Here is a 26,294-nt window from a genome sequence, read left to right on the forward strand (position 1 = left end):
AGGGTGAAAGCATGCAGGAGGTGTGGGTCTGTCCCAGGAAGGGTTGCGCTGTCTGCTCCAGGGTGCCTTCTGAAAGTGGGTGAGCATCAGCTGCTTCTAGCACCAGGGTTCAGGTTGAGATGTACCAGTGACCGTAGCAAATCCTGCATTCCCCATTAGCGATGCTGGTGCTCACCAGGTGACTTTGCAGCCAGTGAACTCCAGAACTGCAAACCACCTGTGTCCTGTCCCCTGCCAGCTCCAAAGCCAGGTTGGAGGCAGTGAGAGAGGCTGGGGCAGTGAATGCCCAGGCTCTGGGACAATCACAGAAAGACATGGAGCAGCCACATTCCCGGGGATCAGCACTAGGACTACACAGGGATCAGGCACAGTGGATTACAGGCCAGGGCACCCTGAGTTTGCAATGATGTTGGTGCTCCTCATGCATCATCGGTCTGTTTTACACTGATGAGACTTTCAAATAAAGTAGTAGATCAAAGCACTTTGATTTTATGGTTTATAATAAAACCAGCACAAAAAAATAAGTGCAGGTAGCAATGTTGAAGATTACAAGCAATTGAAGGCAATAGAGTCAGTGATGGAACAGATGAACTGTGGGGTGTAAAAAGCTGAACTGTTGCAGCACCTCAGTTTTCTTCTGGCAGTTGACAGTTCTGTCCTGCGTGGCTGTCTCCAGGCAGATGGACAACTGAGGAATGTGTAAAATTGACAGTAATAATGAGTATAGTATCCTTCTACTGCAGTTCAAGACACAGCCTCTCTCCTGCTGCAGCAAACCCTCGAGGCTGTTTTGGCCTGTCAGGAGTTTGTCTGTGTGCTGAGAAGCTGCATCCCCAAAACAGCCAGTGCTTCCCCTTATGCCCATGCCGGACCCCTTGTCTGCATGGGTGCTCATGGCTCACATCCTCCTGGTGGTCCTTCAGCAGAGATGTCAAACCTCTCTGCGAAAGGTTTAGGCCTTCAGCCTAAGCTTTAAAATGTGGTATGATGTATTGTCTGGCCCATATGCCAGACTCGGGTATCAGGATACCCCCAGCCATCCACCTTACCTACATGCCAAAACGCTGGTGGGATGCTATTGCCCATCGGCATGCAGCACGGGAAAATTCAGATGCATTACAAAATGAGACTAGGCTGAAGACGAGGTGTGGAGCCCTGCAAGGATGGCACAAGGGAGCAGTGCTGCGCCCAGGGCTGTGCTGGCTCCGTGGGGCTGGCATCCATTAGTAGGAGCAGTGGCAGTGTGACAGTTGCAGTTGTGCCTTGTTGTTTCCATTAGTCCCACATAAGCTGTGGGTCGGTTGCCTGGTAACACCCTGGCTTTAAGGGATCGTCTGTCATGCCCAGTGACTGGCAGCTGGCTTTCACATCTCTCCCTGAGCTCCTCATTCCAGTTTGCTTGCATTTCCCCCTGTTTGCTCTATGTCACCTCTGGCTTGGTCCCTTCCCCTGGGAACACTGTTTTCCTGGGTTACAGGTCAGTCTGGTTGTGGTCCCCCCTGTGTCAGACAAACCATCTCAGTGCCCATGTGCTGTATCATCAGCTGTTTGTCGTAGCCTGTCTATAACCAGACACAGGCAAATGTTCTCAAGATACAGGTTTTTCTTACAAAGTGTCTTTAGTGATATTGGTACTGCTTGAGTGAAGGACTCCCTGATAGTTTGCATAATCACTCCTTCCTTCAGGGAAAGGCTTACTCTGCACAGGAGAATACAAACGTAGTGTGTTGTGAATCAAAGCATTAATCACTTGGAGATTGTTGGGATTTCATGCATTTGTTTCAGTGTATGCTGCTATGTAGTGGTTTCATGCTACTCTCTGTATAGTTTCTGCTACTATACTTGGTTCCCTGGATAATGTAATTACTACTTACTGTTCTCACACCTAGCACTTTCTAGGGCAGACCTTCCCTCTGGATAGCTATGGGGAGGGAGCCCAGGGCAGGGGAGGTGGAAGGTCTCCACAATACCAGGACTCCCCATGCAATGCTTGAAGAGTCCTGGTAGCACATCCTGTTGTTGTTATTGTGCAGCAGCCAACATTTTTTCTAGCAGTTTAATATTTGAACTCTTCCTCAGAAACTTAACTGTGCCAATTTAGTAAATGGTTAATTAATTAATAAAGGAATTAAGAAGTTAATATACTGTTAGGGTGGGCATTTTGTCCTGCTATAATGACTGTTCCATTATTGAAGCTGTCTGGCTTATGCCCTGCCATTCTGCACCCCCCAGGGAAGGGGTGCAGACCCCCATGAGCTCTTGGGCAGTGTCTGCCTCACTCTTCATTTTCAACACCATTGTGCTGTTGCAACTGGGAAAACAGTGGAAGCTTTGCTCTTAGGTAGCCAGGCAGACACGTGGCACGGTCTAGAGCTTACTGATACTGGTTCTGCTTTCTCTAGAAATCTCTTTAATTAATATAATTGTTATTGTTCACTTTAATCTTGCCTCGTTACGGGGAGAAAAATTGCCTCCCAGGATGAGCTGCTTTGCATACGTGTGGCTTGCAGCTTTAAGGCTGGAGGGAAATGAGAAGAGCTATGTGAACACAGCTCATTAGCCAGCCAGCCTCCAGCACTGTTCCTCAGTATTTACAGGGGGCCATCACCTTGGAGTACACCTGACCTGCTGCAGTATCAGGCAGGCCGAAGGAGGTCCTGGAGCAAGCAGGATTTGATGTCCTCTGGTTTGTTAAATTCCCAGGTGTTAGGTGGGGTGCAGATGTATTTGTTGCAGTGTTTGAAGCCCCTTAACAAAGACGGGGCTGCACTATTTCCTTCATAGCATGTCTCCACATGGTGATTCCCCTGCTCAGTCCTGCAGGAAGTGTTGTAAGTGTCAAAGCACCAAAGCAGCATGTGCTCCCTGCAGTGCTAATAGGCAGGCTGGACATCAGAAGCTGCCTTGCAGCTGAGGGCTCCTTACTGCCTGTTTCAGATGTTACCCCTCAGCAGTGTGTGAGGGCTTTGCCTCTGGTGGAGCACGTAGTGCATACCGCTGGGGTGAGAGACCATGGTCCTGGTCTGTGGCTCTGGTCCCTGGTTGTGGTCCATGCAGCAGCTGAAGCCAGCAGAGCCCCTGGGGAAACCTCTGTGGGAGGTTCTTTGTTCTGAGTGTTTCTGGTTTTTTAGGCACTGTGTTTCCAATTCAGCAAAACACTCAGGCGTGCTTACAAACCCTTGACCTTTGTGAAATTGAAGCTCCTTGTTCTCTACTTAAGTAGTTTTAGCAATTGGTATGCCATATATCACAGCACCTTCATTTCTATGTGCCCATTTTAGCATGGCGGCAGGATGATTTTGGTAACTGGTGCCAGCTATTTCCCCATCCTTCATTCCCAGCAGGTGAACATCATCAGCTGCTAGACCTCTTTTTTTTTTTTTCCTACCATGAAATTGCATTTGCAAAGACCTTAAAATCACCACTTCTGCTGAGGCCTGGAGGGTTAGGAAAGGCGGTCAATATCTTCTGTCGTGACCTCAGTGATGACAGATTATGTCTGAGCCAAGCACTGTATTAGCAGCTGACTCCGAACAGCTACCAGAGTGCTGTATTGGGTTTACCCGGCTCATTGACTCTATGTAGCACCTACCATCTGAACTGGATCGGATGCAGTGGAAATCGTTTGCTAATTAATTACTGTCTCCTGGATCCCGCTGCTTCCGTATGTTATGTACTTCACAATATGTAAATTACCCTTTATAGCAGTGGACATGGCAGCAGATGCTGTACTAAGTATCAGAAAACCTATTTCTCCCAAAGAAGATGGGGCAAAAAGCCAAAAAGCAAGCAGCACATCAGGAAAGAGGAGCAATCTCAGCTTGGCGTACATCATGACATTTCATTCTCATGTCTCTTGGATCAATTCCAAATTTCAAATTCATTAGCCCTTTACATGACCTCAATTTGGTGCTAGAACCAGTAGATGGTCATTTATTTTCCTACCCTGCTGCTGATGGGGTACCTTTGAGGTGTGCACAGGCACAGCCTCTCCCCCACAGACACAGTGCCCTGGGCATAGCACGGGCTTTGGCCCAGATGAGCCCAAGGTACTTCCTCTGTGCAGGGATGGCTGATTTACAGCCAAAGGGACTTGGGGCATCTGGAGACCAAAGTCCGCACTGGGGGCATGGCTAAGGTGGGAATGGGGCTGACAGGAAAGAAGAGTTCTGCTCTGCTGAACTGGTGTCAGACCCACTATGTAGCTGTGAAAAATGAATAAGGGGAAGGACTTCCTCTGCTCTGGAACAGGGGCTACAAGTGTGGGGACAGTGCCCTAGTTTAGCCATTTCAAATCAGTAGGAGAAGTAGCAGGCCCCAGTCCCAAAGGCACCATGCACCAGAGGCTGATGGGGTCCTTTCCTCTTCAGAGACACAATTTTCCCATCTGTATGGCAATGAGCCATACAGCCCACTGTGATTTGTAGTTAGTTTTTATAGATAGATTTAATAACTCAAATTATTAAATGTAGTAACTAAATTGATTTATAATTGGTATATGAGAGCTTTTTTGTGTGTGTGAATCAGAAATGCCACCGTAGGAGCTTGACTATCCCTATCTTTTTGCAGACACCAAGTAGTAAATGAAAGCAATGTGCACCTTCACAGAATCACAGAATCACAGAATAGTTAGGGTTGGAAAGGACCTTAAGATCATCTAGTTCCAGCACCCCTTGCCATAGGCAGGCACATCTCACACTAAACCATGCCACCCAAGGCTCTGTCCAGCCTGGCCTTCATCACCGCCAGGGATGGAGCATTCACATCTTCCTTGGGCAACCCATTCCAGTGCCTCACCACCCTTACAGTAAAGAACTTCTTCCTTATATCCAATCTAAACTTCCCCTGTTTAAGTTTTAACCTGTTACCTCTTGTCCTATCACTACAGTCCCTAAAGAATAAGATACTAGGATACTAGCATATCTCTATGTGTTTAATGGTAATAATATGCTTTCTTTTTCTTTCTTTTTTAAGTAATGATAATCAGATAACTCTTTGCTATGTCAAAAAGGTGTTTTCTACAATGAGCTGTAAACTGTGTCAATGCTGTTGTCACTGCAAGTTGTCTGTGTGCAGGAAGATGTGTGCTGGGACAGGAGAGGATGCATGGCCTGGCTGACTTTCAAAAGTCATGCCTTCTTATGGCAGCTGTTCTAAGCCACTAGATCCTGCAGTTCCTGCTGCCTTCTAGAGTATCTCGGTTGTGGGCCATAGCCATGAGACTTCAGTACACTGAACATACCCACAGGCAAATATTTTGGCTTCTTTCAGCAAGGTGGTGAAATGTTTCTGCTGCCCCTGTGGCGAGGGTTGATGTCCAGCCTGGGGAGGATGGGTTGTCTCTGTCCCTACACAGTGGGGGCACGCAGGCTGGGTGCAGTCATCGAGATCCATGTGTGGTTTTGCTGTTTCTATCAATTGAAGTGTCCAGTACAGCTTCAGCTGCAAATGTCAGTATATCTTTGCATGACATACAGATCTTGGGGCACTTGTGAGCATTTGTGCAAACACGCAACTTCTTTTAAGCTTTGCTCACACTTCTTATCACCATATTCCAGTATTTGAAGAGTGGCTACAACAAAGACAGAGACTCCCTTTTTACAAGGAGTCAGAACAGACATGGGGTGATGGGCACAAGTTACTCCTGGGGACATTCCAGCTGGCCACAAGAGGAAAATTTTTCCCAATGAGAACCATCAGCCATTGGAATAATCTCCACAGGGAAGTGGTGGATTCCCCAGTGTTGGACACTTTCAAGATTCAGCTGGCCAGGGTGCTAGGACATATAGCCTAGGTTGGATCAAATGATTTTTGTGGTCCTTTCCAACCTAGTATTCTATGATTCTATGACAACTTATGTGACACTTAAAAAAAAACCTGATAAGGTTGGTTAACAAACTGTTTACCAGGAACAGCTGGACACTGGGCAGCAGTGGGAGCCCACAGGCACCTCTGGCTTTGGTTAAGACAGCTCAATGTGGAGACCAGCTCCCATGCAGGGCTTGTACATGGTCCAAGAGAAATGTCATGCCTGCTTTTCTCTGCCCTCCTCATTTCCCCCCCAGCAGTTTCCCAAGCTGCAGTGTGAGAGAGCTGATGGACCTGGAGGGATTTTAAAAGTCCTGTGGGTGCTGGCACAGTCCTGTCCCCATCGCATGGGGTCAGTCCTCCCTCCCCAGGTGAGGCTGCCGAGGGGCCCGTTATGGTGCCAGCAGCCACTGGCAGATATGCAAGAGGGCTGAGGTATACTGGCAGACAGATCAGGTCCCAGGTCATGAATCTCCCCATTACAATCAATGGGGCTGGTGGTTGCTAGTGCTCTGATCCACCAAGACCTCTCCATAAGTACCCTTGAGGAGCTCCTCCTAGGTTAGTGTCATTGGCAGGGTTACATGGTGTGTGCTCACCTCCCTGTCCAGGTCACTGGTAGAAATACTGGACAGGACTGGCCCTAAACCTAAACCTGAGTCCTGGGGGCATAGCTAGTGACTGGCCACCAGCAGGATCTCACCCCATTTGTTACAACCGTTAAAGCCCAACCCTTCAGCCCAGTGTTTGACTCTTGCATTGTGCTTGCCATGTGCTTGCCATGTGCTGGGCATTTTGTCCAGAGAATAGTGTCAGAGACTGTATCAAAAGCTCTCCTGAAATCCAAAAAACCTACATCCACTGGTGGGCAACCTTGTCATAACCTTGTCATTCCAGCTGTTGTTTAAGTCTGCGTCTCCTTACATCTCTGTTTCATCTTGTAACAGTATTTCCAAAGTGTAAATTCACCTTGCTGATTTGGTTTTAATCTTGTATAGTTCTTCAGATGAACTTGAATCCAAGCACATTACTTTAATCACAGCTACAAATCTAAATTAGCATTATTGAGTTAGCAAATCTAAATGAGCATAGTGTCCCCCGCCAAGGCTGTCTGGGGACCCTGGCAGTCATGCTGAGGATGCCCTGAGCTGCTGCTTCCACATGAATCTCAGCATCACTGTTCTCCTCCAAGTCCATTTCACCTGTAGAACAACCCTGACCTGCAGTGCTAGCACAGGCTGGACAAAACTGAACCCACGAAACAGTTTTCTGCCAGAATTAATGGTAGGAGTAATGGTAATGGCTATGGTAATGGTTCCCAGAACTGCAGTAGTGGTAGGCCATGCTGCAGGAGCATACTCAGTTGATGAGTATTGTAGAATACTTGAGGGTTTTTTCCAGTGGCCACTCAAGGACTGAAGCCAGTTGTCATGAAACCCAGCAGTCCCCAGAAATAGCAGGAAAAAAAATAAATAGATAGTGCTAAAGAGCAGGGTTTAGAGGCCAGCGTTTTCACTCATCTTATTTGCAACTTGTTAGCTCCTCTTAGTTTGCATGGCACTGGTCATGGACTATGGATGGACTGGACTAATTGCTGTTCTGACATTAAATGTCTTTAAATATCTGTGACTATTCAAGATGCTTGATGGTTGTGAAAGTTAATTTTATTTTAGATGAGCTTCATTAGTACATTTCTATGTTGATAATACATCTGAGTAATCCTATCTGTACATGTATAATTTTATGAGTCCTGAAGGGAGCTTCATCTCCGATGTGAGTCCCTCTGTGCTCCGTTGCTTACGACTGCACAAGTTTCTTCTCAGACACATAGGTCTCCCTTCCTCCACAGGACCATGCTCCCTCCAGCCCTCCTGTTCCATGGAGGAGTAGACGCCTTCTCCCTGCCTGCCTGTGCCATGGGGGATGCTGACGCATCGTGGTGCAGAAACCAGCACCGCTGTGCTCACTGAATTTTTGGCACAGTCATGATGGATGATTTCATTTAACTGGTGTGGGCACTGTTGTTTTCTTCCTTGTTTCCATACTCTGAAGATCCTGGATCTGGCAGGGTATGAGATAAGGCTAATGGAACTGTCAGGTTTTCTGGGAGAAGAGTTCAGTGCTACTGGTTGTGGGAGCTGGGAAAACAGTGATGATCTAAAATTAGCTCATGTTCCATTTTTATTTAGACCTTTGTTGTTATGGGGGGCTTTTCTTGGTTTTTTTTTGGTTTTTTTTTTTAGTTGTTTTTTTTGTTTGTTTTTTTTTCTGGGGGGTGGGGGGTTTGTTTGGTTTGGTTTTTTTTTTAAGTTGTTTTATTTGCATTTTGGGGTCTGGAATAACACAAAATTAGTTCCTTCCAAGTTTATTCTGAAAATAGAGTTAAGAGCTTAGTTGTTTGGTAGAGATGTCTGTAAACTCATTGAATTGCCATGATTTAGAGGCCGCTGGGAGCTTTGTCCTAGCAAGTGAAGTGCACATGAATAACCTCTCATTTTCAATACATAAAGGGCATTATGGCAAAGTAACTCCAGGCAGCGAGGTCAGAAGCTTCTGTCAGAAAGTGGAGTGCTTGGCATGGAGGTACCTTGCACAGCAGAGCTGAGCTCTAGCAGCAGGGCCCCAGAGGACACTGCTGACACCATTTGTATATAGGTGTCTGGATGTTTGTGGTTATATATGTGTGTATGCAAAGATACCTGTCTCTCAATGTTCTTCTGGAATGTAGTATCGTAGCTGTTGTGTCAGGATATGGAGAATGATAAAGACATCAGGTAACAACATAAGGATGATGCACCATTACATGAACCTCAGCTTCATGATTTAATCACAGACAGTTTGTTTTTGATTTTTCATAATGTCATTTGCTCATCTTGCAGAGACTAACAAACGTTTGCTCTCCCTTACAGGCTCTTGAACCTGATCTACAATGGAAAAACTGCTTTTGTTTCTGCTGTTCATTGGCATAGCGGTGAGAGCTCAGATCTGCCCAAAGCGCTGTGTCTGTCAGATTTTGTCTCCGAACCTTGCCACCCTTTGTGCCAAGAAAGGGCTCTTATTTGTTCCTCCCAATATTGACAGGAGGACCGTGGAGTTACGGCTGGCAGACAACTTTGTTACAAACATTAAAAGGAAGGACTTTGCCAATATGACCAGCCTGGTGGACCTGACACTGTCCAGGAATACAATCAGTTTTATTACACCTCACGCATTTGCTGACTTGCGTAATTTGCGGGCTTTGCATCTGAACAGCAACCGATTGACTAAGATCACAAATGACATGTTCAGTGGACTCTCCAATCTTCACCACTTGATACTTAACAACAACCAGCTGACTTTAATTTCTTCTACAGCTTTTGATGATGTTTTAGCTCTTGAGGAATTGGATTTGTCTTACAACAACCTGGAAACCATCCCCTGGGATGCCGTGGAGAAGATGGTTAGTTTGCACACTCTCAGTCTAGACCATAACATGATTGACCATATTCCCAAGGGGACCTTCTCCCACCTGCACAAAATGACCAGGTTGGATGTCACGTCTAACAAACTGCAGAAGCTACCACCTGATCCTCTCTTCCAGCGAGCTCAAGTACTAGCAACCTCAGGAATTATCAGCCCCTCGACTTTTGCATTGAGCTTTGGTGGGAACCCTTTGCATTGCAACTGTGAGCTTTTGTGGTTGAGGCGTCTTTCAAGGGAGGATGACCTGGAGACTTGTGCTTCTCCTACGCTCTTGTCTGGCCGGTACTTCTGGTCAATCCCTGAGGAGGAGTTCCTGTGTGAGCCTCCTCTCATCACCCGGCACACCCATGAGCTGCGGGTGCTGGAGGGCCAGCGGGCAGCATTGCGGTGTAAGGCCCGGGGGGACCCTGAGCCAGCAATTCATTGGATTTCACCTGAGGGCAAACTGATTTCAAATGCAACGAGGTCTGTGGTGTATGACAACGGGACACTTGACATCCTGATAACAACGGTGAAGGATACAGGCTCCTTCACCTGCATTGCTTCCAATCCAGCTGGGGAGGCCACGCAGACAGTGGACCTGCACATAATCAAACTCCCCCACTTGCTGAACAGCACGAACCACATCCATGAGCCTGACCCTGGCTCCTCGGATATCTCTACTTCCACCAAGTCAGGCTCCAACGCGAGCAGTAGCAATGGGGATACTAAAGTCAGCCAAGATAAGAAGGTGGTCGTTGCGGAAGCAACATCTTCTACTGCTCTGCTGAAATTCAATTTTCAGAGGAATATACCTGGGATACGTATGTTCCAAATCCAGTACAATGGTACTTATGATGACTCCCTTGTTTACAGGTAAGGCAGCCCCAGCCCTGCTGTGCTGGGCCCTACCAGGCTGCTCAGCACTGATGTGCTGCCCCTGGCTCCAGGTAGCCTCCCCACTGGAGCAGCAGGTTCCCACGCAGCACCCTGCCTGTGGAGCAGATGCTGGGAGTTGCGGGAAAGACTCATCCCAAATAGGGAAATTATCTTGAACAGTGTTATTTTTAGATAATGCAAATGGATCTCTAATCCTCTGAACTAATGTGATTGGCAGAAAGGTTGTGAAGTTTAGATGAGTTAAATGGATCATAACACTCTCAGCTTTATGAAAACACAGGGAGAAAGGTGTCTGGAAATGCATTCCTTGTACATTTTCAGGAAGTGTCCATGCTGGTGTGTTAGCTGAGTTCGGAGGGGCTCTGTGCTACCGGGTGTCACAGTCACACTGGTCAAAACTGTCTTTGCTTGGCAATTTCTTTTATGTTTTTGACGTGGTCACTCTCTTGGCGGCCTGCTTGGTGGTGCTCACTGCTGCCAGGGAGCGTGACACACAGCAGGGAGGTGCCTGTGGGTTTTCTGGGTTCATTCACACTAGTTTCCTTCTCCCTCAGAATGATACCTCCCACAAGCAAAACCTTCCTGGTCAACAACCTGGCTGCTGGGACTGTGTATGACCTCTGCGTCCTGGCGATCTACGACGACGGGATCACCTCGCTCACCGCCACCAGGGTGGTGGGCTGCACGCAGTTCACCACTGAGCAGGATTATGTGCGCTGCCACTTCATGCAGTCCCAGTTCCTGGGTGGGACCATGATTATCATCATTGGTGGGATCATTGTGGCCTCTGTGCTTGTGTTCATCATCATCCTCATGATCCGCTACAAGGTGTGTAACAACAACGGGCAGCAGAAGGCCACCAAGGTCAGCAACGTATACTCACAGACGAACGGGGCTCAGATCCAGGGCTGCAGTGGGGTGCTGTCGCAGTCGATGTCCAAGCAGGCTGTTGGGCATGAAGAGGGCATCCAGTGCTGCAAGGCTGCTAGCGATGGCGTGACGCAGTCACCAGAGACTGGCTCCAGCCAGGACTCGGCCACTACTACCTCCACTTTGCCTCCCACCTGGACTTCTAGCACTTCTGTCTCCCAGAAGCAGAAGCGAAAGTCGGGGCCAAAGCCAAGCAGCGAGTCGCAGAGTGAAGCTGTCAGCAGTATCGAGTCCCAAAACAGTAACAGAAATAACTCCACTGCCCTGCAGTTAGCTAGCCGTCCCCCTGACTCTGTCAAAGGGGCCCCCACGTACAAAAGAGCACAATCAAAGCCAAGTAAGTTCCTCACTTTGCCAGCTGACGCATCCCGAGCCAAGCGCAGGCTCTCCCTGGGCGGCGAGCTGATGGAGTCCCGCTGCCCCGGCAGCACCTGGGGCGCAGGCGGACTGCGGTCCAAAAGGAGCATGTCCATGAATGGGATGCTAGTTCAGTCGGACAGCTCTGATGTGAATAGTGGAAAAGCAACTTTCTCCAGTTCTGAGTGGATATTGGAAAGCACTGTGTGACCTGCCTTTTTTTTTTTGTTATTATTTTTCTTTTTTTATTTTAGTTTTTATTTCAATGAAAAAATGCCAAACGTGTGAATCTCCCTCTTCCAGGGAATTGGATTTGGAAGTCCACTGCTGTCTCGCTGATTAATGGCTTGTTCATGCAGGGTTCTGTATAAGCCACCCAGTGCACACGGGGTTTTATTTAGTTTTCATTTGGTTTTATTTAATATCAAAACCGAAGGCAACATTTAGAGGTTAAAAGTATAAAAATAAAAAAAAAAGGAAAAAAAAAAGATTAAGGGGTGAAAAAGAAGCATGAAACAGCACCAGTGCCTTCCCTACTCTAGGACTGGCTTCCTGGTTCTGCAGTAGCAGAAAACAAAAGAGAGAGTTTTCACAGAAAAAGCCTTTTATAAAGGAAATGAAATTTCCTCCAAGCTAACAAATAACCACTTCTGGATCAATCAGTAAAATGATATTTTTTAAAACGGTCAGACTGTATATTTCTTTTCCGTGACAATGGTGTTGCCTTTGTTTTTAGGCAGATGCTGTACAAGAACAGCAACGCTGTGTTGTTATGTTGTGTAAAATAAACTATTCACTCCGTACACCAGCCAGCCTCACGGTAACTGCCACCCCAGAGCTGTGCTGGGGCCTGTGGGTTGCTGCTCAGTGGGTCCTACTGTGGGGCCAGGAGGAGCAGGAGGAGGGTGCCGGGGTCCCTCTCCTCCTGCTGGGGTCTGGCTTGCTGGGGTTGGGTGCTGGTGGAGCAGCAGGACTCTGCCACTGGACCTCACCAAGAGAGTGCCTGACATGTAGACCCTGAGCACCCTCATCCTGCGGTGCTGGGTCTGGCAGTGGTGACCAGCCACTCACTGCGCACCCTTCTCAGCCCCGTCCGAGAGCCTGGTCCTGCTGCCACAATGGCTTTGCCTAGTGCCAATGCTGGAAAAACACATTGTGTTCAGCAGCAGGGATGCTGTGCCCAACTCATGCGGGACTGGGTTTGCTGCTCCGTTTTCAGACCTGATTCCTGCTCTGGCAGTCAGTGCAGTGAAGGTTGTTCCTTCCCATCAGCACAGGGGTATGAGGCGTGGAACGCTGGAAATGGGAGCCTGCGGGAAGTGTGGGAGCAGCACTGCGGCATGGGCACTGCAGCAGTCCCGCAGGACTCCTGTGGGACAAGAGATGTGATGGGGGGCACCAGGCAGAGTGCTGGCATCTTGGGGTGTGGGACAGGGAGCCAAGCAGGGGCAGCGAGTAGGGCTGGTGGGTCATCCCAGAGCTGCAGGGCAGGGCTGCAGCAGACGGGTTCGTAGCCATTCAGTGCCTCACAGTGGTGATTGATGAGGATGATAATGGTTATTTCTGTCTTTCCTGGACTTTTGGGGCATATTTCTTGTAAACTCTATGGTTTATTCCAGTTCTGTTTAATCCCCATGCATAATGGGACTGGAAGATGGTCTCATCTTCAACCTGCTGATTGCAGTGCCTGTGGGATAGACATAACATCTGGCAATAGGTGATAGCAATTGAAAACCCCCATGTGTGAGGGGTTCTGCTGCTCTGCTTGTTCTAAAGAAAAGTCTACCATTCATATTAATTAAACTCATGTGGTCATCATGTTTAAATTAGAGACAGCTTAACTCTGCAATATTAGTGCATTCTCAAATGCCAAATAACAGGTTTGACTGGGGCATTGTGGCCATTAAAATGTTAGAATAGTTACATTTTACACCCTGTGTGCTTGCGCTTGAGGGCAATGTAACCCAAGCAGATGCCTGGAGATGCCCTGGTTCTAACCAGGGCAGAGGGCCAGCTCGAGAGCAGTTGTGGATGGGGATGTCTTGTGTCTGGGGACATCTGGCAGGCCCCTGGTCTCTGAGGCCCTGAAGCTCAGGGCTGATGCGCAGGCAAGGTGACCCTTCTTCCTCTCAGCCATCGTGGGTTGCTCTCTGTGATTTTGCTGCCTGGTGTGGAAAAAAGAAGTCTGGGTGGGAGTGGTGCAAAGGACATAAACAGAAGAGGCTGTTTCTTTTTTAGAGAGCCCTTTTAACTTCCCTTGGGAAATGCAGAGACAAAAAAGGAAATGAAGCCTCAAAATTAGAATGCCCCCTTCTTACTGCAAAAGTAACAAAAAAACCTCAGCCACCCCAAAAAAATCCCTCCCTAGATTTCTCTGGAAGACTACATTCTTCTCAAGAGGCTGTGTGCACAGAAGCTAGCTATTAAAATAGTACACTGTCAGAGGCAGTGAGTATTTGTCCAACCTCCAGTAGTCTGATGCCAAAGGCACTGTCAAACATGGTAAAAGCAAGTGCTCTCATGTCCCAGTGAGAAGCTGCTCTCTGCAGACAGCACCAGTACTTGGGTATAGAGATAGCTTCAAAGGTTTTCTGCTGAGGTATTTGTTTTAATCGTGCATTTTAAAAACACCCAATGAAAATGCTTTATATGTCGTAATTGGACGTAAATGTGTCTAATGTTCTGTGAAAGTGCTAAAATATTAATAGCTTCTTGTGGTTTAGGGAGGTTTATTTTTATATTTTTGATTTTTTTACCCTAATAATTTTCTAAACTGAAATTTAGCTGAGTGTTTTGTCCACAGTGCATATGTATAAGCAGCTTAGAAGGACCATATGTCCCTTCGTTTGATCTAATTCTCTGCTAATAGTGTAGGAATGGTTAGACCTGGGTAGCTGGGGGTTCATCTTGTGCAGCTTTCGCTTCTTTGGCAGAGAGGAGTGTCCCTTGGGAATGCACTGGGTGTAAAATCTGCCGTTTCCACTGGAGTAACTGTGCAGCAGGATGTTTCGTTTTATTCAGAGTGTGGAAAAGCCTTATGAAGGAGGAAATTCTCTGTCCTTTCTGTTCTGCAAAACCAGAGGTTGCCAACAGTTTGAGGCAGAAAAAGTGCTGAGAAACTCCTTGATCAGAATAACATTGGTACGTCTTTTGTCGGAGTGCAGTACTGCAACATTTCCTAATGCTTCAGAATGGAGGATATCAGTAAACCCCAACAGGATGTTCCCCATTGTGGATCATGGGGGTGCTGACATGTAGGGCAGTACTGGGGTGCCAGGGGATGCTAGCCCAGTGCTGCAACTCCGGCTTCACCCTAGGCAGCAAAGACTTGTTCCAGCAGATGCAAACCTGCCCCTGGAGCATCACCCACCTGCGGGTCTGCTCCTTGAGAGGCTTCTCAATAATAGAGAAACCCAGGTTTTAGCTATGAGATGGTGTCTTTTTGGACAAGCACTGGAGGAGGAGAAACGACTTCAGAAATTTGTTTATTCTTGTTAAATTTGCTGGCACATGCTTCCTCTTAAAACTTTTCCTAAACCTTTTCTCAGAGCATACGTGTTGTGTTAAAGAGGGCTGGTACAAACAATGTCTGGTTGGAGAAGCAGGGCTTTGGTGGGTTAAACGTTTGCTGTGTTAGTTGTTTTCTGTGCTGCTTTTCAGCTTGTGTTCTGGGCATGTTCTTTACAGTGAATATATGGTACTGCTCTGCTCTGGGTGCCCATGTGGCTTTATTTCTGCCAGCGTGTTCCTGTGTGTTTGAAGGCCTTCCCCATGCACCCTGTTGTAAGGAAGAGTGAACTGGAAAGCAACACCCATGTGTCCGGTGCCTGGGAGAGAGGACACAGCTCCTGGGGACGAGCAGCCCAGGCTGTGAAGGGCCTCGCAACCCGCATGGGGTGGCTGCTGCTGGGCATGCTGCCTGCCCAAAGGGGCCTGCCAAGGCTGTCTTATCCCTGCAAAGCTGCTGGAGGCTGGCACCTTACTGCCAGCAGCACCAGGATGCTCTTGCTTCCTGGAGACCATGAAAGCCCTGCTGCTGGTCACTGCTTTGGGACTGCACAAAGCGTCTCGTGGTACCTTCTTAGCATGGTTGCTGAGCCAGGTGGATGCTGGCATTGGCACTGCATGCCGGTGGAATGAGCCCTGACAGCCGACAGTCCTGACACAGCCAGCGCTTGCTGTGCATGTGCCCTCAAGAAGGTGCAGCACAGCCCTTCTTTTGCCACTGCGGAACTGTACCCAGAGCTACAGCAGGCACCCTGCATGGAGAGGGAGTATGGTGCTTCCCCAGTAATTGAGGGAACCAGAAGTAGTAATGGCCACAGCTGCTATCACTTATTATTGCTTCTCTTCCTATTAATGGAGAGAAACTAGAGTCTTGAATGTACTGCTTGCAGAGTGGCATCATGTCAGCACTGCAATAGCTTAGGAACATTTACTGTCCTGTTCCAGGGTGCTGCTCACAACCAGGGGTTTTCTAGTGCTCTCCTAAAGCAGCAGTAACAACAGCCACAAAATCACACAGTGCCTTTCCCCTGGTAGTATGGTAATTTTAACATTGGTCAAAGTTCTGGTTTAAAAGAAGCAAATCATGGCAAGGTCAAAAGGGTGCTGCTTACAGAAAACATGTATTCTGTATTTTCCCTTTGCAAATGTGTTTCTGCATGCCTTGCTGTGTGTTGGGGTGCCTGGACTTGGTGTCAGATCTGGCCTGTGCTGGGTAAGTTAATGCACTGCAGCACCTCTGGCCAGCCAGGGCTTCCAGGAACAAGGCGCCCATTCCTTCTGCGGGTCCTTCTGTAGTGCTACACCCCTGCTGCTGCCGTCCGCCTCAGAGCTGAATTGTCCCTTTTGGGCATCAGGCACCCACCAAGGGTCTGGCTGGCCCTGGCCCACCCCTCATGGGCAGCAGTGCTGCCTTCCTTTCTGCGCAGGCTGCAGGCAGGTACCTTGCATTAGGCATTGAGTGTCAGATTAAATCAGCTCTCTAAATGAGAATACACATGGCCTATGGTGACTTTTACTGTTTGAACAGGGCTGTAGTCATGCTTTCACACCAGTACAGATGTCCATGAATAAAAGTGCACAGGTTAGTAGGGCTGAAGGGTTAATGCTCTGTCATCAGTAATACAATACCAAGAAAAGGCAAATTGTATGGGTCTTGCTGACTGTAGTCTTCTAATATAATTGATCTATTCACAAAGTTGGGTGTGAAGGCTGCTGCTGTACAAAGAAGGAAACTTAGCTGGGAAGGAAGGAAGGAAACTAAAAAGGGAAAAAAGCAAACATGGCACATCACTGGCTGCTGAGAGGTCCCACAATGGCAACTGTATGAATATGAACAGAACAAGCTTCTGGTTTTGTTGTTCTGGAACAAACTGCATCACCTCAGGTTGTTTCAAGCGTCGCACTTCAGAAAGCATTCCTGTCATAAATCTGGAAGTAGATACCAAGTTGGTGTGCCTAGCCTGGGGCTGAGCTGCATTTCTTCCTGGGCTGCCAGTTTTACATGTGAGTGCTAAACTGCCTCTCTAGAGGTGCGCGCTGTGTTTTGTGTGCCAGCCGTGCAGTCTTCTTTGCAGGGAACACTTGCACTGGGAGGGACAGATGAGGAAAACCATTAAGGGCCATGGTCCTGGGTCTTTGGGGGTGGCAGAGGACAGCATCATGATGTGGTCACACAGGGAACCCCACCAGAGCTGGCCTTGGCTTCACATGGATGGTCTGTAGGCAGCTGGGAGCTGCTACCCCCAGCAAGCAAGGATGAATTTAGAACGTGGTGTTTAGTTTGCATTTATGTACTGCAGTTTTGCATTCGCTAAGGTAAGTGAAGTGGTGGTGTTGGGGTGGCAGGGAGCAAGGCCAGGCATGGTGGGACCATGCTTTTCCTGCAGCAGTCCTGCTATCCGCAGTGCCATGGGTTGATGCAAATGATGTGGGACCTCAGAGCAGGACCATGAAAAATCTGCACATTCTCAACACAGTGACCTTTTGTCTCGCATGTACACCTCGTGAAGGCAAGTGCTGGATTTGTGCCCAGCCACTGCTCCATGCTGATGTTTTTCACTTCTGTGCAAATCTCTGAAACCATGCAGGGTTGAAACCCCTGCCATGGAGAAAAGCTTGGCCTCAATGAAGGTGGAAGCAAATATAGAAACCATAAATTTCTCTTGATTCTGGAACAATGAGCTTTACTGATTCCGTTTGGGGGTTTAGGAAGATTTTTTGTTAGTTTGGTTTTCCCCTCAGCAGCAGCACCAGCACATCCAGCTGGTGTGGAAGCTGGTGATGGCTGGCTGAGCTGGGCTGGGGATGCCAGCTGCCATTAACCCTTTCTCTTGTTAGCTGCCATGCTCTGCCTGCTGTGCCCTAGTCCCACAGTGCTGCTGGCACCCAAGGAGTGGGTGCAGGGCTGAGGGCAGGCTCTGCTGCCTGTTCCCTGCCTAGCTGTTGATGCAGTGCCGTGATCAGGCTGGCCCCGCTGAGTGCATCCCTATGGCAGGTCAGCTTCGGCTGCAGCAAAAGGCCGGATCCTGCTCCTTGTTCCCTCACTGTCTCTGTTTTGTCTCTTTGCACAGAAGCCGGGGCTGATCCGCAGGATGCCTGCCCTCCTCTGCTCCCTGAAAACGTTGCAACCGATGTTCTTACTCGGCAGAAAACAATACGATTCCAATTCACTGAAGATTAATGTGCTGCACCACGCTCACCCTACCGAAACCTTTACTTGAAGCTGCAGCCAAAGCCAAGAGGCCGTCGAGGTTGGCTGCGTCTGATAAACTGTCTTCCCCCTTTCACAGATTGCCCATCTCCATCTGCCACATTAAGTCTAAATACCTTTTTTTCTGGTGTCCAAGGTTTTTATAAAACTTAAAAATTACAATGAAAAATCTGGTGGCAACAGCTGCAGTCCCGAGTCATGTTAAATGTCTCCTGTCTCCAATGGTGAGTTCACAAACTGTAAACATGGTAGCTTATATCACCTGAACAAATAAATGTTTTACTATGATGTCATGGGCATGTTGGTTGATCTGGAGGGTTCTGCCTGACAGCAGGCATGCCCGTCCGTACACAGTGCTGCTTCTCTGCACAAAAGGGCCCTGTGCTGCCTGTGTTCTGCATGCCCAGCATTGCTGAGTGGGGTCAGGCTGGGCACTGCAGCAGTGGAGTACCTGCATCCGTACAGTGTGGGGGCTCTGCTCTGCTGAATGAGCAGCACTAATCTGTGCTGGCCACAGCCTGCAGCCACAAGTGCTGCCTGCCCAGGGTAACCGACTGCGTCAGGCACTGGTGCTGCAGGAGTGCCACCCCGCTTTGACCTATGGTTCTGGGTGACAGCTTGGTGCAGGAAGGGAGCACCCCATCTGCCACTGCCTGTGGTTGGGATAGCTGGGGGGCTGCTGGCCCCACAAAACCCCCTCTCTTGCAGCCAGGCTGCCCCTCTCTAGGCCAGGTGGGGAACGTGGGGTATGGCACCATGGCCTCCTGGAGCACTGGGTGCCAGGAGTGGCGTGAAACAGGCCAAACATGGAACACAGCGTGCCACAAGCTCTTGTGCAATGCCAACCCTAACACGGGAAAGCTGGGCAGGGGACAGCTGGGGCTGCACCCCCAATGTGGCTGTACCAACCCCTTTGGCCATGCTGCCAATGCAGCGTGATTGCAGGTCTCCCTGTCATGCCTTGCTTCTCAAACAAGACCAGGGATTTTTTTTGTTTTTTTTTCTTTTCTCTGTCAAGAATCCCATATGGCTTACAGATCTAATTATAGCTTCCATGAAACCCACAGTGAATTGACCAGCTTTAATACAACTTCTCAGGAACAGATTACAGCTAGTATAAACATTTATTGTTGGTGGGACTGGCTTCATGCTGGCTGTGCGAAGGGCAGGAGATGGAGCTGCCTGACGTGGCTCCCCTGGCCCAGCTGCTCCCCATGGGGGGACCTGGTGCCACTGGTGCTTCTGCCACAGTGTGCAGGCGATGGACCTCAGCCTGGGCAGCTGGCTGAGCATGATTTCCCATACCAGCAGAGACACCAGAATCTCCCCAGGTCAAGGCAGCCCATGGGAGGAGTCTCTGAGCTAAGCCAGGAGCCTCACCCTTGGGTTTTCTCTTACACTTTCTCCTTTGTTGGCTGCAGAGCGAGCAGCAGGATTCACTCAAGGCATTGGCAACAAGCACCCTGAGCTCACCAGTGGGCCAGGCACCCAAGAGCTTTTGCATGTGCAGAAAACTTGGTGTAGGTCTGGTTCCAGAGACTATGGGAATGAGCGGTCCCTGTTTTATCCAGTGCACAAGAATGTCATGGCCAATGGAGACTTCAAGGGGTAAAAATATCTATTTTGATAAGGAGCTGGACTCATGGCTCTTATTCTCACAAAGTATGGGAAAGGGTCTTTCTGGCACTGCACATTTGATGTGGATTATAGTAACAGCACATCTTGCTCTTTACTTTCCTACTGTATAGTGTAGTTGGGGTTTGGATTCTGGAAGAGGATGAGCCCAAAATAAACTAATTTTCAATAAAGCTTTTAATGGAAATTGAGTCCGCAAGCTCATGACCTCTTTTACTGCAGACTGAAGTGACTTCCCTGGTGAAGTTACAGGACAATTGACCTTTCTTACTGCAAGCAGATGCCACTTAACACTGGCGAAACAGACAGGCAGAGTGAATCCGTGACTCAGAAGTGTGAGTTATGAGAAGAATTGAGGGGCTGCTGCTTCCTTTTGACATCCCGCATTAGGCTGTGCAGCTGCTGAAACCCTTATTAAACCCACAAGTTCCAAACTCACTGCATGGACCATATCAGCTCTCAGGATTTCATTTCACATTAATATCATGTTATTACCCTCATTCTGTGGCTCCAATTTCAAGCTTTCATGCACATAGCAGAGCTGCTTTTCCCTTGCTGATTCCTTTCTACATTCTTTTAATTAATTGTCAAGGTAAGTTCCACCTGTCAGCTCAATGTTTGTTAGAAATCCAGCTTTCACTGGGGCAAAATGTGCCGAAGTCGTGGATCAAATTTTGGAAAAAAAACCTTGGAAAGTCTGTGGAGTAGAGCATGCCAGCTGTATACTGGGATGAATAATCCTGTTGGTGGACCAGCAACAGGAGCTACTTTGCCTAGAATGGCTTTAGCAGCATTTCACCCACATAAAGAGAATATCAACAAGCAAAGGTGACCTGTTATCTTTGGTCCAGAAGCAAAGATGATGTTACAGGGACCCAAGCTTGAATACTTAGTGAAGAATCATGCAGATCACCTTGGGTCGTAAAGCTGAAGGATGTACTGTCCCACAAACAGTGTTTTCTTAGGTCCTGGTGAGTGCTGCAACAGCTGACACCTCCAAGCATTAAGCACCCTCTGCCTTGCTGGGGATGCAGGTGGGCTGCTGTACAGGCAGACGCTGTGTTGTTTTGAATGCTCTTTCTACAAGTGACTCCACAGGCCTGACACAGCTCCATGGTCAATGTCTCACCACTGGTACTCACCAAAGTAAGTGAACGGGTTAACACTGGAAAGTGCTTTTCTTCATAGGTTAGAAAGGGTCAGGAAAACATGTTTGTGGACACTGAGGAGCTGGTGGCTCATCAGTGGTCCAGGAAATAGGGATGCAGTACCCTCTGACCTTGCAGCCTCCTGGGTGCTCTGACTCCCAAGCAGTGGTGGTGTGATGGGTCACATCTTAGTGCTATTCCAGGGCATTTCAGCTAGAAAGACCCAGACATTACACCCTGCTGGCACCCCTTACTCCAGTGTGCACTTGGCTCTTGCAGTCCTGCAATGCAATAGGGAGAGCTAGTTGGGAGTTTTCCGAGTAAACCTCGTTTTCACAGAAATACACAGATTTATCATGGTCTTGTTCTGGTTTTGTTGTTTCTTGGTTTGTTTTCTTTTTTTGTATACAGTAGAGGAAACATTAATTGAAGAAAAAATTTCTGTTCAGAGACAAATTGAACCCTAGAGCAGCCTGTGGAGCATCAGTTCCTGGGAAGCAGGCAACCCAGACTTGACTAGATCTGCAGTGAGAATTTGAATCTCAATTTTCCATGTTTAATGCTCAGGGACTGGTGCTGAGGTGCATCCTTAGGTTTAAACAACACCAAGTTTAATAGACACAGCTAACAACTTGCTCTTTTTTGCTTGTTTTGTCTTGGTATTTTTTTTGTTTAGTTGGTTGGTTTAGGTTTTTTTTTGTTTGCTTTTAATCTCCTGGAAACTATAAGACTACTGAAGCACTTCCAGGCTGCACTTCCAGGTTGTCCATCTACCCTGGGACAGTGAGGTCCTGGGGCAGCAAGGAGTCAGCTCCTTTGAGATGTTTCCATCTGGGCAGGGAGATGGACTCTGCCAGAGCTGTATGCACAGCAAGCCAGCTTCCTGATGCTGCCCTATGAGATTTCCAGAGCCACTTTCATGGAAATCTGAAACACTGTGTTTTGTTCACATGTCCAGTGCCACTGGCTGTTGTCTGTTCAGCGTGTGTGTGGAAAGCAAATAGCCAAAGAACTTGCCAAGACCTCATCACTGCAACACTGATAAGTATCCTCCTGCCCTTACCCATTTGGAGAGTGCATTTTACAGGATGTGCAGTTGCCGTGTGTTGTGGTGTGTGACCACGTCCCTGTGCATCTGCTTCAGTGTGGGACTATCTCAAGGCACCATGCTCAAGGCACAAGTCACCATGTTAACGGCAGCTGCTGCCTCTGAATAACGACACCTCTCTGTGCACTGGTTTGGCACTGGAGGTGTTCATGATGAAGCACTGGTTATCGGTGCAGAGCTGGCAGGAGCAGGTGGTCCAGTCACAGATCCCCATGCCCCACTGGTGCTGCCCAGGCTGCGCCATCTCTTCCCATCCTGCTGACAGCTCCACTCTGGTGTCTGCTTTTCCAGATGGCTCCTGAAGTTAGGAAGCTGAGTTAGAGCCTCCAGAAGGAGCACATGAAAAGCTACAACTCCCCATTAGTCTGCTGGAGCAGAACATGTCCCTGTGCCTCTGTACCCATGATAAACCCATACTGCCCAGGAGAGATGACACCAGAAACTCCAGCAACGGGCAAGCTCCCTTCAGGGGCACTGAGGTGATGGCTCACAGGATCAAAAAGCTTCCCAGCTTGGCTAATACTGTTCAGGCTGCGACAGCACGTTTTAGGAGAGGCAGCAAAGACCTTCCCAACAGCACAAGGATGCTGCAAACACCCAAGAAGGTGCCTTCCTTGGAGGAGTCCCAGCATGCAGCTGCAGATTCACCTGCATTACCACAGGCTTTGGGGTCCAGGGTGAGAGCTCTTGGATGTCAGTGATTGCACAGAGGCAGGTGAGGGCACCCTCCATTTTCCCACCCTGCAGTTCCCACCTGGTGGAGATAACCAAGGACAATGGGAAAACCCTTTAACATCTAAATTGCAGGCTGCCTTCAAGGTACCACTTCTTCCAGTAATTTTCTTCCATAAATTATCCTTTACACACAAGATCTGAGATGGACAGGTTCAGCACTGACACAAGCCATTGGATAATGCTTTTCAAACAGGTTCCTAAAAGAGGTCCTCCCTGGGTACCAGACAGTAAAAAATGTGTGAGATAAGGAGGACGTCAACAAGCTGCTGTCATCTGCCGTGATGCAGATATTTCCCTGTTGATTAATGACATGGCAACACTTTTCCCAGTTATACTGGAAATAATGTAGTCCTTTGGAATTATTTCAGGTTGCAATACCCACTGCTGCATCTGTGCTCATGCTTCTGAATAGCAATAATAATATAGCTCTTAAACATCCATTCTTTTCTAAGTGGTTTAATATTCATCTTCATTATTTTGGAGTATTCATCCCTAAAAAATTGTCTGACCTTTAAAGTCCCAAAACCCTACTGAATTTCAATTCAGTGAAATATAATCTGTGTCTGGGCTGATGTCCTGTCACCCATCTCGGAGGACAAATGTGGTGGCAGTGGGTAATTCACTGCTGGGACCAACCCTTTCCTGAATGTTAGTGAGATGAACAGTTTGTTGTGTGCTAGCATTTTGTGCCTGGCCTCTGGAAAAAAACAGGGGAGAGGTAGAACTTGTGTGGCCCCAGAATGCCTTGCCAGCTGCTAACCGAGTGGCTTGGGCTGGATGTGGGGAGAACCCCCCCCCCGGCAGTGAAGCAGGGAGGAAAGCCTGTAAAACGTGTGCTACCTGGGGGAGTCAGTCCTGCTCCTCTTGCTAGCAGCTTCTTCCTTCCCTGTGTTTTGGTGTTCACAAAGGCCCTGACCCTGTGGGTGCCAGCAGGGCTCTGCCCTGGCTTAAGGGGTCACTCGTACATTGAGGACAACTCGTACCACGCAGCTCAGCAAGCTGAGCTCTTCCAGGAAGTGGCTTGTGCAGCCCTGAGGGCTGAGAACTTTGCAAAGGCAGTGCTCAAAAGCCAGTCTGCTGTCAATAGCTTACGTTTTTCTACACAGACATTCCCAAACCTGATGGATTTTTTGGTGTTGCCAGATTGCAGGAAGCTGGAAGATCCGTGGCAGTGTGGTTTCTTGCAGGGACATCAGGGCTCCCGGCTCTGTTAAAGCTGCAGTTTCAGGTACTTTGCAGAAATCGTTACGTTGTGCAAGAGTAACAGCTCGCTCTGTCTGGGCTTTGCCCTCCTACTAGGTGTAATCAGTTGCCTCATTTGGTGGAATGGTCTAAGGCTGTGGGGCTTTTGCTGCTGGGTGGTATTCAGTTCTAGAAATCCACGGCTCATGGTATCTTTTGCTTTCCCAGGCCAAACTGCTGAGTTTTTGTCTCCTTGGGTGTAAAAGCGGGGTAAGGGGTTGTTCTGCTGAGTGTTGTTCTGGTTTTTAACTGTCTCTGCTCTCTTTTGCATTCAGGAGGTGGGGAGGGCGGCAGCGCCGGGGGTCTGTGAGCACTGGGCTCACTGGGATGGTGTGGGAAGAGGCCCAGCTGGACAAGAACACCTCAGGACACTGGCCTGGAGAGATTAGCTCCTGCATCAGATCCCTCTTCTTGTACCCTGAGTGTTAGCTGCATCCAGCTGTAACTGCAAAACCAGCGCAGTCCTTGGCTGGTTTCTTGGAAGTGTTTTATCCCCAGGGTGCTGCTTGTCAGGGTGTGCAGTGCTCTGTGCTTACAGCTGATGTGCTTCCCTCTAGAGCCTGCAGCCTTCAAACCTTTCACAGGAAAGATTTATTTCCTAACAAGTGCACTTTTGTTGTGCAGTTCACTGAAACCAGAGAAAACTTAAATGTCTAGCATTTGTGTCAGATGAAAACCAGTTATAATAGGTAGGTGGAAAGCCAACACTTAATAGAACATTTATTTTGTAATTACATTGAAAAACATTATTAAATCATAGCTTGTGTTAGAAGTTACTTTAAAGCTCACCTAGTCCCAACCCCCTGCCATGGACAGGAACACCTTCCACTAGACCAGGTTGCTCCAAGCCCCGTCCAACCTGGCCTGGAACACTGCCAGGGATGGGGCAGCCACAGCTCCTCTGGGCAACCTGTGTCAGTGCCTCACCACCCTCACAGGGATGAATTTCCTCCTAATGTCTGATCTAAATCTACCCTCTGTCAGTTTAAAGCCATTAAAAGAAAAAAAAAATAGTTGTAGCTTTCTCAAAGGCTTCTTACCTTATGAAATCTAACCAGGGGTTCAGATTGGCCTGTTGGCCCGTGCACAGCACTTTGTTAAATACATGCAGGAGGGCAGTGGAGGGTGGGCTGCCGGAGGAAACGTGTGGCACTTAGTGCATGGACAGTCCCTGCCTGCTCTCAGCCTGGTGCTCAGATGCTCTGCAGTGTCTTGCCAGCAACATGCTGTGAAGCTTTTGAAGTCATTAAATAGTGAATATATCTGACACCACAATTAGAGTCACCTCCGGTGAATAATTGTGCTATAAAGCACAACTGTGAAGAACTGCTATTTTAGAATATGCTGCGTAGTAGTTCCTGTTACTTGTGCTGGATAAACTTTTCTCTGTAGGTACATTGAATAACAATGCTGCTCTTTAAACAGCGGCATTGTACTGTTTTAAACAGGGTTGAAATATATTTGTGTATTTTTTGCTGATACAGTAGATAAATGCTGTGCACAAGTATCTCTTCTGTCCCTATTACTCCCTAACATTAAATGAACAAATAACTACTGTAGCTTGTATGTGAAGATGGAGGTTATACTTCAAAGTGATACAGCAGGGTACAAATTGCAAATAATGCTTTTGACAGGCTGCAATAAACTGAATTTAAAAAATCCCTGCAATATAGAATAGCTGAAGCTGTGTTTCTGTTTCTTGTTTGGAAATAAAGGCAGCATTATGAACTGCGCAATGGCCTGGTCTGAGGGACATGGGAATGCTGGCCATTGTGTGCTGTCTCTGCAGAGGTGTGAATGCATGCCCTGCTTTTGGCATTTCCAGTGCCGTTGGGTGTGTGGTCCCATTCCCCTGTCTTTAGCACAACAGCAATTAGCCAAAACTTCTGCCTAATCACACTGTAGAAGAACACATTATTCTATTGCATGCTTTAGAGGTATGAAACAGGAATTTGACTAATAAAAGGCAGGTTAAATGAAACAGATAGATTGAGGGGATGCAGGTATTGCTGCCCCAGCCCTTCAGTTCATGTTGCCTGCTGTAATCATAGCATCACAGAATGGTTTAGGTTGGAAGGGACCTTGAAGATCATCCAGTTCCAACTCCCCTACCACAGGCAGGGACTCCTTCCACTAGACCAGGTTGCTCAAAGCACTGTCCAACTTGCCCCATGGATGGGGCAGCCACAGCTTCTCTGGGCAACCTGTGCCAGTGCCTCACCACCCTCATAGGGAAGAACAACTTCCTTAATAAAAACTGGGACTTTGGTTT

General features: G+C 48.1%; 1 protein-coding gene and 1 long non-coding RNA gene across 5 annotated transcripts in view; one reads left to right on the top strand and one right to left on the bottom strand.

Annotated features, from left to right (window-relative positions):
* Nucleotides 1–18,442, top strand: part of LRFN5 (leucine rich repeat and fibronectin type III domain containing 5) — a 54,794-nt gene extending 36,352 nt beyond the window's left edge. For 2 of the 4 annotated variants that reach the window (XR_009744947.1, XR_009744945.1), the window contains exons 2-4: nt 8,718–10,125; nt 10,704–15,048; nt 18,015–18,442. Coding sequence is in view for 1 of the 4 variants with exons in the window: in XM_061462436.1 (XP_061318420.1) it covers nt 8,738–10,125; nt 10,704–11,416; nt 18,015–18,124 (2,211 nt within the window). In the remaining 3 variants the exon portion in view is untranslated. The remainder of the gene's footprint in view (nt 1–8,717; nt 10,126–10,703; nt 15,049–18,014) is intronic. The other 2 variants (XR_009744946.1, XM_061462436.1) reach the window with 2 other exon arrangements.
* Nucleotides 469–1,307, bottom strand: LOC133273987 (uncharacterized). The gene is made up of 2 exons (XR_009744982.1): nt 1,050–1,307; nt 469–688 (listed from the first exon to the last, which is right to left on the bottom strand). It is a non-coding gene; the product is annotated as an uncharacterized LOC133273987 (long non-coding RNA).
* Nucleotides 18,443–26,294: the final 7,852 nt, after the last annotated feature.

This window comes from Pezoporus flaviventris, unplaced genomic scaffold (assembly GCF_033815535.1).
Source record: "Pezoporus flaviventris isolate CSIRO_AGI_PZ_B2104156 unplaced genomic scaffold, CSIRO_AGI_Pfla_v1 ptg000035l, whole genome shotgun sequence".
NCBI lineage: Eukaryota > Metazoa > Chordata > Aves > Psittaciformes > Psittacidae > Pezoporus > Pezoporus flaviventris.